General features: G+C 42.8%; 1 protein-coding gene and 1 non-coding gene across 2 annotated transcripts in view; one reads left to right on the top strand and one right to left on the bottom strand.

Annotated features, from left to right (window-relative positions):
* Positions 1-21,010, bottom strand: part of clasp1a (cytoplasmic linker associated protein 1a) — an 83,745-nt gene that overhangs the window by 38,204 nt on the left and 24,531 nt on the right. The window contains exons 3-11 of the mRNA XM_061054670.1: positions 19,984-20,062; positions 19,309-19,412; positions 18,260-18,351; positions 17,867-17,942; positions 16,861-16,958; positions 15,655-15,725; positions 3,816-3,953; positions 3,651-3,724; positions 1,231-1,902 (exon numbers count right to left, since the gene is read on the bottom strand). Of these exons, the coding sequence (XP_060910653.1) occupies positions 1,231-1,902; positions 3,651-3,724; positions 3,816-3,953; positions 15,655-15,725; positions 16,861-16,958; positions 17,867-17,942; positions 18,260-18,351; positions 19,309-19,412; positions 19,984-20,062 (1,404 nt within the window). The remainder of the gene's footprint in view (positions 1-1,230; positions 1,903-3,650; positions 3,725-3,815; positions 3,954-15,654; positions 15,726-16,860; positions 16,959-17,866; positions 17,943-18,259; positions 18,352-19,308; positions 19,413-19,983; positions 20,063-21,010) is intronic.
* On the top strand, positions 20,448-20,576 carry LOC132987652 (U4atac minor spliceosomal RNA). Its single transcript, XR_009675708.1, has one exon. It is a non-coding gene; the product is annotated as a U4atac minor spliceosomal RNA (small nuclear RNA).

Genomic DNA, 21,010 nt, shown 5'->3' with positions numbered 1-21,010 from the left:
AGGGAGAGAGAGAGATTAGGGAATGACATGCGGGAAAGAAGCCACGGGTCGGATTCAAACCTAGGCCGCCCGCATGGAGGACTACAGCCTCCATACATGGGGCGCACGCTCTAACCACTGCGCCACCAGCGCCCCGAATCTCTCTCTTTCAACACCTTTCCACCTTTCTGACCCCTGGGGTTGATCCTTCCAAACCCCATCAGGCCTCCCAAACATTGAACCACAGAGCTTGTTGAGTCAAACTCAGCCTGGGGACAATTTTCAGACACTGAAAAAGGTTGATGATGTACGTCCACCCCCTCGTCATTGTTTCATGTTGTAAGAAAAAGAACGTTTAATCTTTGATTTTAAAATGATCCTGAAAAGACATTGGAACTGACCTCATATTAAACTCATTTTCACTTTGCATGATGTCAATCTGTGAAATCTATGGAGTAGCTTTGCATAACATGCAGCTAAAAAAAAAACTTATTTATCTGATACTGCTGTCTGTAAAAAACCCTTATTTCAGCCTCTGTCTGAAACGGTTCTTTCAGCTGCTGTCTCTTTAACGTCTCCCTCCACAGGTACCCACTGTCCTCTCATTGGCCAGCTCGCTGGAAGCCTTCCAGGAGGGGCAGAACGCTGCACAGCTGCTTAGGGAGGGCTGCTCGTTTGCTGGTAGAACGCCAATGAAAACGGCTCCACCTGCCTAGGTGGAGGCTTGAAGTGTGTTCAGCAGAACAAGCTGTTTAGCGCCCTCTGCAGACTTATCCTGCCATAACTCCAGCATATGTTTACATCATGATCTGAAACTTTGCCCGCGTTTAGAATGAGCTTCCAGCATTGTAACAAAGTGAGTTTTAAAATGGAGATATGCATCATTGGTGAACTTAACTTTTACACAAACTATTTGTTTCCACTTAAAAGGGCTGCAGGGCAACCACTGTGTGTTATATATCGTTAGAATCTGACATTATTTCTGCCTGTCTGAATATGTTTACATAAAAACATACTGCTTTAAACCGCTGTCTTACATCTCTAGCTCTGACATAACCTACAAGTTACACTGTCATAAAGGACCAAGAACTAAAATCACCATCTAGATTCTGTCAGAGGATCTCTTCATCTTCAAATGAAACTGGTTGATGCTAAATAACTGCAATTAAACAATGATTTTTTATGTTGACAGTAACATTTATTTTCTTAAATAATGACTGTCATAGTCAAACTGAAGAATCCTCAGTCTCTTTTTTCAGGCTTGATGCAGCAGTAGATCGCCTTCCCAAACCATCCGAAGAAACCTCCGATTCCAGCCTCAGGGACCTCAGCCTGCACCACATCATGAGAGATCTGGAGACCTGGTATTCTGCTAGGCTGCTTTGTTATCACTTCACCCCCCGGGCCTGAGACCGTGTATAGAGGCTCAGCTTGCAGGGTTACAGGCGTATGTGCAGTTTGGACCTCAGGAGAGACTGGTGAAGGCTCTTCTTCCATGGCATGGGTGACAGCAGAGGTTTCATCAGCACCAGTTTTATTTGGTGGGGGAGCAGGCAAAGAAGCGGTTTCTTGGCTGGGCTGCCAATTCCAAACTACACCCCCCAGAACTGAAACCATGGCTGAAGGTTCAGCTGGCGGGACATCAGGAGGTAGTGGTGACTGCATTGTTGTAGCAGAGTCTGGTTCTTGGTCTTGGAAAGGCTCTTCTGGTATTTTAGCCTGACTGAAGGTCAAAGGTTCATCAGGTTTACCTGAAAGAAGTGGTGGAGCTGGCAACTTTACAGGTTTCACTTCTTGGCTTGGCTGCTTATCCACCACAACCTCACCCCCCAGGACTGAAACCATGACTGAAGGTTCAGCTGGCAGGGCATCAGGAGGTGGTGGCGACTGCGTCAAAGCTGAGTCTGGTTCTTCTTGAAAATCCTGACTGAAGGTTGAAGGTTTATCACAATCAGCGGTAAGACGTGGTGGAGAAGGCACCATATTTGGTTTAGGCCGGTTCTGGTTTGGCTGCTCATCCGCATCATCACTCCCCATGACTGAAACCATCACAGGAGGTTCAGCTGGCGGGGTAAAATGAGGTAGTGGACACTGCGTTGAAGCAGAGTTTGGTTCACCCTCCAGCACTGAAGCTGTGATGTAAGCTTCCGCTGGCAGGGATACAGGTGGAGCTCGGCTTTGAGTAGACTGGCACAGATTCAATGAGCCCTGGACAGAAGTGACGGCTGCAGGTTCATCAGTGGACATGTCTGATTGAGTCTGGGACTCAAAAAACATAGAGATGTGCTCCACTGTCGTCCTGGTGATGATCTGCAAAACCTCTGCTTCAAAGCTGTGCAGCTTCCTCCTCAGAGTATCTGAAGGGTACATTTGCCTCACCTTCCCCTCAATGGAGAGGACAATGTTGTCTCTCAAAGAACTAGGGAAGGTGACCTGATGTAGCATGGTAGGCAGTGAAGCGGAGACTCCATCCAAAACAGATTTGGTGATGCTAACAGCCATTTCACTTAGTTTCTGGGATGGCATGACACTGGGTGTGGTTTTTTTTGGCACCCAGAAGCCTTGCAGGACTTTGGGCACCAAGTCCAGTACCACCTCCGCTGGGCTCAGCAGTTTGGTAGAGGGAGCCTCCTGAAGCTGCTCCACCAGGACCCTGGCATACTGGTGCGCCAGGTTGAGGATCTTGGGATTTTTGTAGCAGGGAGGGATGTCTTCTGGAGAGTCGAGAAGTCTCTTTGCCTGAAACTCCACATCTCTTTTCTGCATGTTGGTGTTGACCTCCCACACCAGCTTGAGCAGAGGCTTCACCTCCTCTTCAGCAAAATCCTCCATTTCATACTGGCAGAGCTTCGCTCTCAGGGACTTCCTGCTCTCTTCCACCAGCAGGTCAGTGATGGCATCAACAGTCACCTCAGAAGGGAGCTGGTTCTTCCGTTGAAGATTTAAAAGTTCAGCCACTACTGCGACTTTCCCTCTGAAGGCCTGAACGTGCCAGCAGAACTGCTTGGCATGTTTGTAAATCGGTGTGTCGAACAAGCCTTCGATTGCTTTGTAGATTCCTCTACTTTCCTCAGTGAACTCCATATCAACCAGTTTCTGTATACAATACAGAAAGAGATCGCACCACAGAACACTGATAAAATACTTTCTAAACACTTTGAATTCAACACCTTCTCTAACAACTATAACTCACGACTATCTCTCACCACTCTCTTCAACCCACAAACTCTGAAGTAGACCAACAGGGTAGAAGCTGCAGCCTTCGGAACAGATTTTATAAGAGACTGTGACATCACAATTAGCAACATTCTACACCTCAGCAATATAGAATGCGTCATTTCAAACTCTTATTGTCATGGCGACACAACACAGAAGGAAAAATCTCCACACGGCCTGTTTGAGCACCTGTCTGAGACATGAAACAATCAGCTTCCAAAAACTAACTGTATATGTAAGTCTCCAAAATACTTCAAAACAGGGCCCAGGTCAAATAAATACAATACAAAAACAAAGCAGTTTCTTTGAGGTCTTATATGACGGTTCATGCTCAAGTCCACTGTGTGTGTTTAAATCCATGTCCTTATCTTTGTTTAATACTTTCCCTCTAATTTTGCTTCGCGTGAGGTATTTTTCACCTTCTTCAAAACCAAACCAAACTTCACTTTGCTTACCTGGATTGAGGGAACGTCTTCAAAGGCTTTGATGAAATCCTCTTCGTCAACAGCACCGGCAGCAGCTTCTTTAGCTGTGACAAAGAAATATTGTTCCTGAGTTTAAAGCAGCACTTTCACTTTTTCTTAAAGTATGATCTTTGTTAAAATGATAGCCTCCCTCACCTGAAGGCTTAGCTGTGGCTGAGCTGGGTCTCCTAACAGAGGTCATTACAGGCTTCCTGCCACTGGGGGGCGCTTTGGACGAAGAAGAAGAGGAGGACCGGCCTCCATCCACAGAGTCTTCATCCTCAAAGTTCTTATCTGCAACGACAGAGGCAGAAGAATACAAATGCGTGATGTCTTTGATTAAAGCATTACATTTCATATTCTGTGAAGAGTTAATGTTATTCCCTTGTTGTCGATGTTAGGAGATATTTCCCATCAGGATCAATAAATCATTATCTGGTCATCATTCAGAGTCGCATCACTCCCCTCAGAGGTTAAATGCTTCATCATTCTCTTCTCTTCATCGCCCCTGAGTCATCTCTGCATCGTATGACCTCTAATGCAACATGGTCAATCTGTCAGCTTGTTTCTATGTATCCATTCAGCCTTTATCTATCCATCCATCTGACTCTAATCTGGTTTGGCAGCCCTGCATGGATGTATGAAACCCCCCCACCATCCTCGTCACCTGCCCAACGTGACCACTCACACGAGGGATTAGCCCGGGGCAGATATGACGGAGCTGGGTGGCTGCGTTCAGCTCAGGCAGAATGATAATGGGAATGTTTGCAGCTTATAGGTCACTGTCTCTTTAAGAGATATTATAAACAATTCCTTTCTCAATCCGTTTATAAAATAGATAATTTAACCCGAAATACTTTCCTTCTTTAATAAAAATTAGCTTTTTATCTTAATACCCTTTGACAGCAATTACTTCTTAACTGCTTTTCCTATCTTTAAGTTTTCATCTTCTTTCCCCAATGTATGTTTTAGTTATCAATTGATTCTAAAGCACTTTGGGTCCATACATCTCCTATAAAATCTCTAAATATAGAACTTCAATTGACGTGACCTGACTTACAATAAGCCATTGTTAAGGAATAAAGCCTCGCCTCTTAGCCGTACAAACATTGTTCTCATGAGCAAAGCCAGGTCATATTAATTCATATAAGAGTGATCAGGCAATACAGCTCCCTCAGAAACTGCCTCTACAGACCGAGAGAAACAGACACAACCAAAACAAAACAAATGGCAGACAGAAACAAAAGGCAACAGGTTGCAGGCAAAAAAAGGTCGAGACGGACAGCCAGAGAAAGCAGATTAATGAAGGAAACACAACAAAGATAAAAAGCCGAGCTGGAAGACAACATAGAGCGAGAAAAGGAAAGATAAAAGGCGTCATTCTTACTGGAGCAGATTTTCTTGCACATCAGCTTCCTTAGCATGTCTCTGCTGCACCCTCTAACACGCTCTCTCCCTTTCACATCTCTGGCGACAGGACGTACTTGCTTGTGTGTGTGGTTGTTTGGGTAGGTGTGTGTGTGATCTGTATGCGCCTCTGTAGCACGTTGAGCTCTGACAAAGTGCCAGACTAACCATCCCTTAAGCCTTGCTCCTGGAGTTCAGAAAGTGTGTGTTGATATGCGAGTGTGTGTGTGTGTGTGGCTCACAATAGCATCATCAGGGATGCTGTTGGACTCTAGAGACTCTTTTGGTGAAAAGAGGGAGGGGTCTGATGCTATGAGATCACACACTCGTACTAAAAAGACAGCAATGATGTTACTGCAGATGTGACGAAGTATAAAGAGGTTTCCAAATGACCACTAGGATTTAAGAATTTAACTTTTCTAATTACCTAAGTCACCTTTAAGGGGAATATACCTTAGCTAAAGATTTCATCATTTATTAACAAAGGAACCATTTAGTCAACCATGGAACAAACAAAGGAACCAACCCACCAACCAAGGGGCCAACCAGGGAACCAAGGAAACAATTAGCCAACCATCGAACAAACAAAGGAACCAACCAAGGAACCAAAGAAATCAATCAACTAAGGGACCCACCAAAGAACCAAACAACAAACTAAAAATCAACCAAGGAACCAAGAATCCAACAAAGGAACCAATTAGCCAACCAAGTGACCAATGAACCAACCAAGGAAACCACCAAAGAACCAAACAAGGAACTAAAAATCAACCAAGGAACCAACAGACCAACAGGAGCTGAACGGAGGGACCAGTGAGCCAATCAAGGAATGAACAAAGTAACAAATTAGCCAAACAAGGAACCAACAAAGGATCCACTGAACATACAAAGTGACCAATGAACCAACCGTGGCACACGCCAAGGAAACAATCAAGGAACCAAGGGACCAAGAAATCAAACAACCAAGGGGCCAACGAACCAATTAGACAAAGATGTGACCAATGAATCAACCAAGGAACTAAAAATCATCCAAGGAACCAAGAGACCAACTAAGGAGCTGAACGGAGGGACCAATGAGCCAATCAAGAAGAACCAACCAAGAAATCAAGGAGCCAATGAGCCAACCAAGGAACTAACAGACAGAACCAATGAACCAATTAAGGAACCAAGGACCTATTTTACACTGAAGGAAATTGCAGCTCCAGTCATGGAATTGAGTCTAATGTTTTCCCCTTTTAACAAAAATAACTGACCACTTTGAAAACTGCCTTTTATTTCCTTTAAGGCGAACTATCACATAAGGCAATGATCCAGTCCTAATGCTTCCTTTAAAGAAGATATATGAGCTCAGCCTGCCTGATCTCCTCCTCTACATGAAGGCTAATAGCTGGAGCACCTAAACAGAGAGGACAGCACCCTGCCACACTTAGGAAGTATTGATCACAGCCGTCAGAGGGGCTGTTCTCATCAGGCTGACATTAAAATGTCGAGGTGATTTATCAGAGAGTCAGGGGAGCAATTAGAGCTGTATGCAACATATATGGCAGTTCAAGAGCACATGTGCACACAGACAGTCACACAGGTTTGTCAGATTCAGGCTGCAGCAGTTAGGTGACTGGTGACAGCAGCAGTGTTCATCTTCTGTTTTGCAGTTTGCCGCTCAAACCGAGGTGGTGTCAAAAACAGCCATGACGGGGTGCCTTTAAACCACCTACCTTCTCTGGTCCAAAACAAAAACCATTCAGGACCAGAATCTTAACTTAGAAGGAGGACATGCTGGCTGCTGCATTGTTGTCAGAGAAGCCAGCACTTCAACATAACATGTTTCCTTAATGTCTGATCATATAGTAAGGTACCTTTATCATTTCATTCTACAGATTGGTCCTCAAAACAGATTGATTTATTGATAGATTGATATGACAAGTCAGACAATGTCTAACATTTGGCTTGCATCACAGCAGTCACATTTGCAACTTATTATAGACGAGATAGAAAGATGCATAGATTTGACACAAACCTTTAAACACCAAACACTTCAATGAATCTTTGATCTTGGTTTAAGCTCCATATTATATTTCAAAGATTGGCCAGCGGAAAAAAATCTTCGGTAGTATCCCTAAAAAATAAAAACCATTGAAGTGGACATGTTGTCTTAAAAAGCACATTAAAAAGGGGTTTGTGGTTGTGATAACCTCACACACAAAGCAAGGACAGGTCTGCGTCAAGGATAATACAGGTTGCTGTACCTTAAATGTCCACTAGGTGTCAGGACACACTGAATTTCAACACAGTAAGGACCCAAGCTTGCTGAAGCTGCAGAGTCACCAGTAATCTGTTTCTAAACCACAGGTTTACATAATGGGAGGGATATTCTGTAATGCCTGATAGCAGCGGTGAGACGGAGGAAAGGTCTCCTCTGTATGACACGACCGTTTAACATCCTTAAAGTCTTCATTGAATCTCTTCTTTCCATGCAGCTCTCCATAACTCATTGACATATTAGATTTAAGTCAGCATCTCTTATTAGCTTGGATAAATAATCAAACTTAAATTAAGAGGGAAGGAAATACAGAGTAAAAAGTTGCGATCGATTGACCTAATTTACTCTCTCATTTGATGCTTTAGTTCAGTCTATTTGTCTCTTAGTTCACTCTCTGGAGTTCAAGGACAAACCGATGAGGTTTTCCACCAGGCTGCGGGGTCTTGTCCTTCACGCCGGCTGTGGTTCTACCCTGCAGCCTGTGTGGTTACATAACACACAGCTGACCGGTGATCAGCCTTATGTCATAACAAAGATGTCTTGTTCTGCTGACAAACCAGAGAGGCTGCTGATGGTGCATAAAATTCTCCTTCCGATTATAAGTTGGATGAATAAAAAACAAACATTTAGCTGCAAAGAGTTAAAGTACAGATGGTTTTAAAGGTCACATATTCTCCTCTGTCTATTCCTCCTCTTCAACCCGTTTAAATAAGTCTCAGAGCTCCCCAAAACACATGTGTGAAGTTTCTTCCACTCTGATCCTGTATTTGATCATGCCTATAAACGCCTCTATTTCAGCCCTGCTCAGAACAGGCTGTATCTGTGTCTGTACCTTTAAATGTTAATGAGCTGTGTCTGACCACGCCCCCTCTCTGAAAGGGCTTGGGTGTCTCGGGCTTTCTCTCTCCATGCCCTATTGTTTACGGTGAGAAGGCAGACTCAGAGGGCAGAACAAACGCCTAGCTGTGGGAGTGTCACCCACCTGGGGGAGGGGTTACTGCCCTTTGTGATGTCATGAAGGGAAAATCTCCAAACAACCTGACGGAGACGGAAAAGACGGAGAGGATGGACTTTTCTTATAATTGGGGGGGTTTGTAGACAGACTAGAGACACATGTTAGATTTAGAGAAACATGGTGAAGTATAATTTGAATAATATGTGACCTTCAAAGGTCTTACATCAAAGACAAATAAGCATATTTGTCTAAAGATGATTTGTCTTTTCTTTAAAAAGCAGTTTATGTGAAAAAAGTTTAACTTGTGTTAACACAATAAATAAACAGTTATAAAAATATAAAAACAGACATTTCTGTAAAAGAGAAACCCCCTCAACTTCTCCTTTGTATTTAATAACAGACAACAATGTGAAAACAACAATATCAGGTTCCCACCAGCTTATCGTGCAACACGAGCCCGCACAGGAAAAATAAAAGGCTGATCTCTGCAATGCAATGTTGCACAAGTCGGAGTGAGAAGAAAAGGCCATTCAGTGTACGAGAGATGTTGTCACAGCACACACACACACACACACACAGAACAGAAACACATTATTGTTGTTGGCTGGTTGTTTCTGCAGACAATGAGCTGGCTGTCCCGACGCAGACTTTATCATCAACTACACACATGAACAGATGAAACAGAGACATCACTTGTTGACGGCTGTCCTTCAAATGATCACAACTAATCCTGCTCCATCTAAGATTAGCGTCGTGAATAGAATCTTTACTTGCACGGCTACATCTTAAATGCATGTATCAAAATCACAGTTAGGGGGATTTATTCTGTCGACGCTCAAAATTGTCATTCTCCAAACACATCAAACACACATCATGAAGTAATAAAGATTAACAGATACATTAAACTATTGTGTAAATGAACACATGTGCTCTTGAACCTGGCAGATTAAGTTGATTTATTGCAGCTTCTAAAAGATATTCATTGCAGTTCTTGGCACAGATAGCCACCCCCTGCCTGTGCCCACTGCTACAGACAGCGGTCTGTTATTTTGCCCCTCAAAGACCCCCTTTAATCCTCAGGGTCACTCGGACAGAGGAGCGGCCGGCCCTTTCACTTTGCAGAGAGTAGAAGAAGACAAAAGCCTCGTTCAGTCGGCTGAACAACTTTTATTCTCTGTTTTTTTTCTTTTGTAGCACGCACACACACACACACACACACACACACACACACACACACACACACACACACACACACACACACACACACACACACACACACACACACACACAGTCTATTTTCTCTCAACCATGTACAACTCTAACATTGAAAATCTTATATTCTGTTCCCAATGAATTTTAGTGCCCACCTACTCTCAACGAGTATTTCTACTGAGTCGCACAAAGTGCTTGTTTTGAACCGCTTCATGTCTTCATCTTAAGAATAACAGCAGTTAAACATATTTAGATATCTAAAAACTGCCTGAAGCTCCAGCATGAATAATTAAATGGAAAGAAACAATGAACTGAATTCACAACATGGTCAGAATAACACATGCCATGTCTTTGAGTCACGATGGAAAACATGAACTGATGTCAGATTTTAAAAAAGTGAACTTGAGACTTTTATTTCTGTCTTTGGATGAATTACTGGAAGTAGATACTCTTTTCTATGTAGAGAATGTACTCATGGTAAGCGGACTTGAGCTTGAATATTTTTTTTCTAGTCTTCTGACTCCTCAAAGCTCTTTTACACCGCAGGTCACTCCTACACATTCACACACTGATGGTAGAGGCTGCTGAGTAAAGAGACCATCAGAAGTAACTAATCCATTCATACACAGCCGACGAAGCAGGGGGAGCAATTCAGGAATAAGTTTCTTTCCCAAGGACACATCGGACATGGCTGCAGGAGCTGGGGATCGAACCACCGTTGAGAGACGACCGACTCTACCAACTGAGTCGCCCTAATGTTTACATATACACTCTTTTCTATCATATGTATTTATGCTCATGCTTTGTAAAAAAATAAAAAATCTACATGTATCACAAAGACGGTTTAAAAATACTTTTGATAAGAAAGGTCTCTTTCTCTAAAGCTTTAAATCCAGAGCCTCCTCCACACGGTCCTGCAGCCAAACCTAGATACACATGCACGAGAACACACACCCACACATGCATAACAAAACACGTTAAGCTCCTCCTGAAGCACAGAATCCACTCTGTGTGTGTGTGTGTGTGTGTGTGTGTGTGTGTGTTCTTTCTTCAGCGATTCGTCTCTCTCTTGCTCATCCATTTCAAAGAATATAGCGCACACACACACACACACACACACACACACACACACACACACACAGAGAGAGCTCAAGCAGCCACTCCGCTGGCGTAGCTAACATATGGAACGGGTCTCCACAGTCTAATAATCTCGGGAACTTATTTCCACCTTCACAGTTTTCTAAGCATGTTACGTCTCCTTCTTCAGAGCGATCCAAATGTGGAAGAGTCTTAATAATCGTTTGTGTTCGAGGAGCGAGGAGAACAGTTCGGGTTTCGAAGTTTCTGGACGGAGGACACTGATTCACACACACAGAAAAATTATGAAGCCTGAGGGCATTAAGGAGTAACTAAACCCCCAGACCACTTTGACCTCTGGGTATGAGAATTGACTATAACGTTGCTGATCAATTCAGGTCCAAATCTCGACATTTGAGCACTAAGTATTTAAATTCTACCTAGTGTGTTAGAAATAGTGTATGCCCTTTTACACGTTGTAACCCGGCTACACTAAAAGATTTTTATCTATTGGCTGATCTGTGATGTATGTCGAGCGTTTGTCTCCAAACCTCAATAAAAACTACATCACCCTACTCAGCAAGCTGTGAGGAGTCGAGTGGACTGAGAGAATTGTGGGGCTTGATTATGAAATTATTATGTGAAATATGGTGATTGTAAAGTGTTAAAACTATTTGTTCAAACATGTTAAAGCCATAACATACGAATCCACCAGGGGGCCTCGTCTACCATTCAGAGACGCCCACCTCCCCCCACCTCTTGCGCATACTGTAGGAAGTTACAGCTGACGGTAACAGCACAAAGGAGTGAGTGGGCGTGTCTTAAAGGCGTTCTGTAATTGTGTGGAAGAAACTGAGAACCTATCGGCTGATGGGCTGATTGGCGAGCAATTTTTTTTTGAGCCGTGACTGCTGGTCAGCGGCGTCCTCTCTGGTTATAAATAAATAAATACAAATACCGCCTCTATTTGAAGCTTCTGTTTGCATTATGCATTGATGTGCTTTATATAACCCCGTACAGACGCACAAACACCTAAAGGAAACCTAAAGACAGTGGCGTACAGCATGACAAACACTATAAAGGACATTACTGGTGTTTTATAACCTTATTCTTTCTACTCTTATTTTTAGGACTTCATGACCAAACAAAAAGTTATAAAATGTTCTCAGTAGATTTATGATGAACTGATACTGCAAAAGCCATTTCTGATTTTCCATTAGGAGTCCAGAAAGGACCAAAGAGCTGAAAAGAGAGGTTCAAAATGACTTGTTTTAGTCTTTTAAAAAATGCAACAGCAATAGCTCGATCTCACAAGTAAACACAAGATGGATAGTGTTAATAAACGTAATCATGGTCTTTTTGAGGACGAGTACCAGAATGTTAGATGACGCATATCGTGAGCTGACAGTAAATTATGGCAGGGCAAGTTTCTTCAAACCAGCGTCATGACAGTTGTACTGATAACAAGCAGACCAATCACAGTCATTCCCATCCTCCTTTCTGCAATGTGAAGTTACATTTCTGGAAAGTTAGTCTTTGCCAAATCAGTGCAGGAGTTAAAATCTGGATTGACCCACTGAAGAATAATCCACGCAGTAGGGAGCACAATGTATTGGGTGTCAGCCCATTCAGGTAAAAAAGGTAAGGAATCACTTTCTGTGTCAGTAAACATGAGCTGCGTCTGTGCATCCTAAAGCGAGACTGTTTCAACAGAGGAGATAAACAAGAGGAGACAGTCATGTGCTGGAAACACTGCAGCTGCACGGGACAGAGACACTTCAGAGAAAGATACAGACTGGGGGTATCAATGAGAGTACAGAGTACAGCTGGGGGGGAAATAGTGCAGAACAAGATTACATAACAGAGTAAAAAATGTTATTTCTCCCTAATGCATGATCATCAGGCCACGTGCACTAACAAGCATTGCTCCTAGGCTGATGAATAATCTCTGCGCCACTCAAATCTGTAGAATATCTGAGAAAAACCTGCTCTTACCTTCTCCAGCTGTCATGGTGCAAAGACGCCCTCAGCACTGAAAACAGAGAGGAATACTGCTGCGCAGCTGATCGCTCTGCCCCCCCCCCTCCTCGCTCTCTATCTCTCTAGTCTCTGCTCTATATCTCTCTCCCACTGTTTACATCCAAGTGCAGCCTCAGAAATGGCTGCTTTGTTTTGCTTGTCATCCCTCCGTCCCTCTCTTCTATCTCCTCCTCTGTCTCTTCTGCTCTCTCCCTCTTTCCCTCCTCGACTGTGTGGTCGAAAAAGTCGCCCCCTCTCCCTTGAGCTCTCTCATGAGAAGATCTGCATGAGAATCACAAACGAGATGCAATAGAAACTTGTAAATGAGTCTCTTTGTTTGTGTTTTTGTGTAATAAAAAAGGTGTTCTGTGCAGATTTATTTTACTAATTTACGGCTCAGATATAAAATGGATGAAATGTGTTGAATCGAGACAATATTTTCTTTCTTTCTTGGGATGAAAATATATTGTTTTGTATTTAGTACTTTTGGTAAGTGAAGTTTTGCTGTGTTGTTCGTAGATAATGTTGCTTTGATTACATTTTATTTCCCTCATATTGTTGCTTTTTCCTTGTTTTCATACAAGGCGTTACCTTTACTTCTCATGGTCTCTCTCTCAGTTTGTTTAGCACACCCGTCACACTGAAATGAGGCTCTGTTGATCAGAGCAGCTCACCCTCTCTTCACAGCTCTGAGACAAACTGTGCTTAATAAATACGTCATGTAGATTCAAGAGGTTAACTTCAGTGCGGCTGTGAACGAGATGAGTGGAGCCTGTGAGGATTGGAGCTGCTTATCATGATGAATATGAAATGATCACTTATGTAATGACTGAATAAATGCTACAGTGATTCATGTTTTAAGATTAAGATTTAAGATTTCTGCCTCTTAAAGGAAGTTTCTTTTTGCCACTGTAACTTTGCTAAATGTTGCTTAGTGCTCATGATGGATCAGGGTCAGGTCTTTTACCTGCTCTTTGTAAAGTGTGTTATGAATTGGCGTTATACAAATAAAGATTGATCGATTGGTTGACTGATTCTGAGGTGTAGAAGAAACATCAGAGAGTGAGGAAAGAAGTCTTCAACCTGTTTACGTTTGTGTTGTTAAATTCATCAGATCAGTTCAATAAATGTTTCTTAATCCATGAACGGGATGTCTTCCTTGGCCATGTCAAATAGATTCAAGTGACTCGTCTCTTTGCTGATTTTGCTTTTTGTTTTATTCTGCAGTCGTGGTTGTTTTGCAGCAAACACAAAAACTCCCAAGATCCTTTGCTACCAGTTCCTGTGAAGTTACAAATGCACCTGTTTTTACTGTTTAACTTAAGTCGCACTCACACTAGGCCCAGTTGTCCCGTACCGTGCTTAAGTACGATTGACCCTTAACTGCAGGAATGACCTACTGTGCAATAAAGTCAGCCATGAAGAGCCACATCAACCTGAGTACTGTACTCTCCGTACACATGAACTTGTACTGTGTTAACTTGTGCAGGTCTCTTTTGATGCTGGTGTGGAAGGCAGCCGTCCATGGTCAGATCAAAACATCCTTGCAAAATCAAACGAGGATTAAAAGAGCAGGAAACAGCTGCATGAGAGTTTTCCTCAGATAAGTCCTATTTATGAAAATTTGTTTTGTTTTTTTGTACTTCAGTTTAAAATAAAATTGACAACGCCGTTAGGAGTGCCAACAGAAAGACAGAAAAGCTAACATCCTCCTCTAGAGGGTGAGCAACTATCCCTGAACAGTGAGATTGAATTAAGCCGTTTCATCCGTTAAACTCCGCCTGTGAAATGTTTGCGAGCGCTGCAGCTGCAGGGAGATGTCGCAGACTGTTATGAAACGCTGAGCTCTGTCTGAGTGTTTTCTCCTTGACTCAGCTGTCGTCCCTGGACTGAGAATGCTCTGTGGATGTAGTCAGCTGTAATAGGACGGAGTCAGCAGTGAGGGCGTCAGAGCGAACTCAACCTGCACAGAGGTCACAACTCCACTAACAAAACAAAAACACTCACATGTGGACAAATCAAAAGAGCGGACATCTGCATTCTTAGGGGTCAAAGTACTTTTCCTCCTGTGGCGCAGTATTTATCAAGATTATATTTGACCAGTTAACTCATTTACCAGAGGAGTCTTTACAGTGGATAGAGTTCAGGGGGGAAGAGAGAGGGAGCAAAAGAGCCACAGGTCCCTAACCTAACCTGGGCTGCCCGCTTTGAGGACTTAAGCTTCTGTACATGGGGCACACAAACTAACCACTAAGCCACCGACGCCCTATATACATGCAATTTAGACAGTGTGACCAGCCCCAAAGGCTTCTAGAGAGCTGGAATGATTGTTGGGTAAAGTTGAAGTAATTTTTGTTTTTCTCTGTTTTTATGTCTACTTTGATAAATTCAATCAGCCCAGAGGGAGGTCTCTGGACGTCTGTTTTGGTCTTTGGCTCAAGGAAGGGACATCTGAAAGCCGCTCTGCATGTCCACCTCCTGTGGAGAATTCTCATCCCTGCTAACCCCAGGCTGTCCGTCTGGACTGAGCGCCTCCTCCTTCTCCTCCTCCTCCTCCTTTCTGTCTCCTCACACACACACACAAACAAAATGGAAAATAAAACACGGAGGAAGCTGCGACACGTTAGAGACATGTGAAGGACTCAAGAGTTGTGATACAGCTGATAAAGCAAATAAAGCAAAAAAATAAACATGAAGAAGCTTGCTATTTCCTCCCCTTTAAATGATTCAATGCACCAAATTAGAAAACAAACAGTGATCTGCTGCAGACCCACAAACTGCCCTCATTTAATACCACATTATGCAGACACTAAAACAGTGCTGATATTCACAGAGCATCTGCCCGTCCTCATTTCCCACCGTGCTGGATGTCAGCGGGGAGCAGGACAACCAAAACAAAGATGCGACCAAGGAGACGAGAACAACACTTTAGCACCAAAAGACCGTTTCTAACTATGTCGTCAATGTTTGCATTCAAACTGTGGATGTACGTTGTTATTAGGGGCACAGCAAAAAGTCAAAGAGCCATCTGGATACCTCAAGTCAATAACAAAAACTGGAACACTTACCTGAGCCAGAGGAGGGGATCATGTTCCCAGATCTTTGGACTTCATCAAATTTACTGAAGATTACATTCAACCTGTAAGTACAGAAAACAAACAGAAGGAAGGAATAAGAGTCCTGCAAACATGTGCAGATAAGTATGCAAAAGATCATATAAAAAAAAAGGGGGGGGGGGGGGGGGGATTAAAGCAGAATGAGTGATGGAGATGTTGACTGCATCATCCATCACTTTATGGGTGAGAAGTTCTCCCTCTGCTGTGTGCAGCAGGAAGAGCCAAGACCAAAATAGACGGCATCCAAATCTGCCACAACGATGACAAACTGGCACAAAGGCCAGAAATGAAAGAGAGAGAGAGACAGACAGACAGACAGACAGACAGACAGACAGACAGAGAGAGAGAGAGCGAACAGTGGGAGAGACCAGTGCAGGAGTTCGAAATAACACAAAACAGATCGTTAAAGACATATAAATGAAGCTTTACAAAAACTATAACTAACTATATCTGTGTTGTGTGTTATCAAAACTATACATTCAGTTCATTGTGTGAGTGTTAGAGGCGGCTGTGGCTCAGTGGTAGAGTCGGTCGTCTCTCAACCTGAAGGTCGGGGGGCTTAATCCCCAGCTCCTGCAGCCACATGTCTGATGTGTCCTTGGGCAAGACACTTAACCCCACGTTGCTCCCACTGCTTCGTCGGAGGCGTATGAATGGATTAATAACTTCTGATGGTCTCACTACACAGCAGCCTCTACCATCAGTGTGTGAATGTGCAGGTGTGTAATATACAAGCTCAAGTCCATTTACCATTAATTATTATCCATTTATTTACTGTGCTATAACTGCTCATTTATGCACCTATCTGCTGTCCAATAACTTAATATGTATCTACTAATTATTAGATGAATTACTTTAATTTATCCAGTTGGAAAAAATAAACCACACAGTGAGTGTAAATCTCCTATGGTTGATCAATGCTCTGAAAATGCAGTTTTGTTTTCCTGCCACAAGGGGGAGAAGGATTGTTGAGGCCTACAGGTATAACCTCTTTGTGTCTGGACTAGACGTGAGGAAAGGAACATCCACTCACTGATATAACGCCGCCTGACTGATGGATACTGTGTGCAGGATTTTAATGAGTCACTGAGTGAGATGTGATAAAAGGAGGAGTGCACAAATAATGAGGTAAACAGCGACAGGTTTGAGGCTTCTTACCGTGACTGTGGAAGGCCCTTTTTGCTGAGATCCATCCTCACCCTCTCACCCACGTGTCTGTAGATCTCCACCAAGCAGCTCATTGCACCATCACGTACCTGAAGACACAACGAGTCAGTGATGGCTTCACTACACATTTGTTGCCTTTCCTCGAATCTATTCCCTGCACATTTGTTGCCTTGAGTTTGTTTGTGTGTCGTTGTGAGATGTTGGTGTGTTTAATAGTTCTGAATCAACACAATATGTGTGTAAAACAAACAGTACACACACACACACACACACACACAAAATAAACCAATTAAGGCCGTGTTAGACAAGTGACCCTCCGTGTGCTGGGAGGTCAAATGTTTTCTCAAAGGCAACACTTCTAACAAATCAAAAACCCTGACATTTTTGGAAAAAATAGACTCATCATTTTATCAACAGTGAATCATTTGAGCGTCTTTCACACATGCACAGCACTTCTGAAAATGTCCCAACATTTGAGAAGCATGTGTTAACACAAATGGCTGCCTCTTTCACCCCGCTTCACCCCCACTTGTGTGAAACATGCTGCATGTTTGAAGGACAAGTTCCTGAGAATATCGGGAAATTATCAAGACAATATCAAGAGCGCGTGTGTGAAAAAGGTGAATGTATTTACAGCGTATAACAGCTGTCTTAGGGTTTCTTTTTGGGCTTTTTATGCCTTAGGTCAGAGATAGGAAAGAGGATCGAGTCAGTAATCAGGGAGAGAGAGAGAGTGGAGAATAATATGCAGGAAAGGAGCCAAAGGTCAGACTCAACCCGGGCTTTCTGCCTCGGGGACCACAGCCTCAGTACATGGGCCGTGCACACCAACCACTACACTACCAGTGCCCCCAAACTCTGTATAAGGCTGCAACCAGTAATTCTCCTAATAATGTCATAAACGATGAAATAAAAAACTATTCTCTTCACTTAAAAATGTCGTAATTCTATGCAGTATCTTTTTTCTGAAGCCTGAAGAGTCATGGACTGGACCTACCTGACTCGTCGGGTCCCCCAGGAGGTTACATATGTGGGGAACTATTTTACTGAGGGTCAGGCCTTGAGCTCCGTATCTGAAATACAAGAAGGGAAACGAATCAGCACAAAGAAAACAGATTCACTAGAGGAGATCATTACAAGCTTGTAAAAAAACATCTGTAGCCAGTCCGGTTATTAATACACATCATACTTCACAAAATCACAAAGTCATTCCTAGAAACAATGGCGTCGCTTTAGCAGTTGGACAGTTTAAACTGCGCACAAATCCTGGCCATGTGCCGGTACCAAAACGTTATCGGGAAAAAATGTCGGCTAACTCTAAATGGAGATTCCCTTCTGTCCGTCCCACTTTAACCATTTTAACTGAATGGGATGGAGTTTGTTAACTCACGTGCTCAGCGTGGCGATGAGGCAAAGGCACACTCCTTCTCTGGTCCTGTTGTTCTTGTGTTTGAAGCCTCCCAGCATTCGGTCCCACACGTACTGTAAGCAGCAACAACAACCAAACAGAACAGTATAAACATTGTTGTTGTGAGTCACTGCTGCACTAATAACTTTCCAGGGCTGCAAACTATGTTAAGCTTCCTAAGTTTGATTCTGCTGTGCATTGATTACTGCACGAAAGGCACGCTATGAACGCCAGGGAGAAAATCACACTAAAGCTGTTTCCACATATACACTCCTGAAAACATCTAGATGATTTCAGGAGGACTGCTCCGGATATTCTCCTGACCTGGCTGTTCATATATAGGGCTTTCACACTTGCAGAAAACTCCTGAAGAACTCCAGATATTTCCAGGAGGAGCTTTATGTGTGAACACAAACAGATGAATTTTTTGCTCAGACTTCACTCGGAGTTTCTCCTCCCAGACCACTAATATAAGTCCGAGTGAGCTGATGTGAGAACGCAGCAGGATATTATCAGGAGAATTCACCTCGAGCCAATAGGAGGGGGAGTGATGTTTATATCCTGTGACTGGAGTGAGTGCATTGACTGTCTGCGCATGCCTGCTACGATCTCTGTGCATGTAATTAAACGGCTGCATTACATTTTCTGTTCTCCAGTATGCTGTCCTCCGCTCTTCTGTTGATATTGTGATTCCATCTAACTACATGTAGCATTGATATAAAGGTAAATATTCTCATTATAGCGTCGTATAGCAGACTCTGATGCTTCGTCCACTACTTCCGCGTCTTTTTTTTTTTATGTCACCTCTTACCTCAGGAAACACAATAGATTGAGAATAAATGCAACAGCTTGGAGTTTTATGAAACTGAAAAAGGTTGAGTTTCAAAGAAATGTTTTCTTTACAAATAAAAAAGATATTTTCAGCTTGATTAATCTGTTTATAAATGTTATCAATGTGAATCAGGGTTGTGTAACTGTTGGAAAACATGCGCTCTCAGAGAAGCTGCTCTGTGTGTGTGTGTGTTTTGTACCTGCGGGCTGGCAGCTTGTTCCATGATCTTAAGCAGCACTGTTTGGTCTTGATCTCGCACTTGGTCTTTTGAATCTCCCAATCGATCGATAAGGCTGGGCAGAACTGAGAGACAGAGGCAGGAGGAGAGGACAGAAATAGTGGAGGGGAAACTTTTAGGAAGAGTTGTATCTAAGTCGTTGTGGTGCCAATATCACAGACAGACAAACAAAACAACATTGAAACTATAAGAATCATTAATTCCAGATTTGTCTTTTGTTTGGCTAAACTCGCAGACATTCATCAAAAGGGAGGAATCTGAACGCAGAGCAGCTAATGCATTTTTTAAAAGTGAGTTGAGAAAGGTGTGAGAGCAGAGGACGCCCGACAACAAAAGGTGGTAATGAGGACAGACACACCCAGGAGGACATTAGCATCCTTTTTTTTTCAAACTGAAGAGAAGGAGAGGGAGGAGAAGAAGAAGAAGAAAAACAAGAATAGAGAGAGGAGAGGAGATTTTTGGGGTTGCTCTGAATAACAATCTTACACCACGAGACAGAGACACAACCTCAGACGGTACTAAACATATAACTAAAAACAGATGAAGATTATGATAAACAAGAACAATTTAAGATCAATCATATGATCAATGTAGAGATTTTAACACATACGCTACAAAGGTGAATCTGAATCTTACCTGTGCCCACCTGGGTCCTGAATTTCTCTTGTAACCGCGTCACTAAGGCAGATAAAAGGTCCAAACCCAGCAGAGCCACCTAGAGGAGAGAAAGAGAAACATATATACAAAATAAATCATAATGCCAATTTTTGTATGTATTTCCATTTAAATGAGTCTTATGAAGTGAAATAGTTAATGCTCATGAAAACAAATGGACAGAGTTATCATTCTTACAGCCCTGGACAATCCTGAGAGCTGTATTCAAAATGTTATGCCGCAATGCATTATGGTTAAGCAGCACATATTCAGGGTGCTGATGTTTTTCTTTGGTTTCTAATTCACACAGCACCCTGCACACTTTAAAATACAACATTAAACCACATTTGGGATCCAAGAGCATGAAATGCATTTTCTCTCCTGCACCGTAAGTGAAGACCGTCTGACCAAACATTCATATAAATCCACAAGCCACTCCCAACTCAATCTTCCTTGTCATGGGGTGAGAGAGAGCTGCTCAATGAATGCATAGTGAGAGCAGCCCTGCTGACACCATAACAACACTAAAGCATCACCTGGGCCACTGTCCAGGTACTGGTGCAATTTTTGAAACCCCCTAAATATGTTAATAAAATATAAACAGAAGAATAAATGTAGAATGATATTGAGTAGCAATACTGCCATCTAGTGGCATCATCAGAGGCTGACAGTACCTGCAGATTGAGACAGGCTATCAATGCAAATTAGTATTTTAATACTACATTGGGAGGATAGAAAAACATTTCATTCATGCTGCTTTTTTCCAGGGTCACGTAGTTAGTTATGTTCAGTGCTATCACATACTGAGCTTACCGGCTATTCAAATCTTGACTTGAGGATGGAGTCAGGTGTAGTGGTGCCTAAAGAAGTGAGTATACTTCTTCATTTTTTCCCATAAATGTTTGTTTTCAACTGTGCCGTCCAGCAGAGGATAAACACTGACATGTTAAACTCCTCCTGCATCTTTAGTCAGCGCGTATTAGCCAATTAGAGACAGAGTAGGGAGAGT

This window comes from Labrus mixtus, chromosome 13 (genome assembly GCF_963584025.1).
Source record: "Labrus mixtus chromosome 13, fLabMix1.1, whole genome shotgun sequence".
Taxonomy (NCBI): Eukaryota; Metazoa; Chordata; class Actinopteri; order Labriformes; family Labridae; genus Labrus; species Labrus mixtus.
The sequence above is the reverse complement of the archived record's forward strand: the minus strand, read 5'-3'. Positions and strand labels throughout refer to the sequence as shown.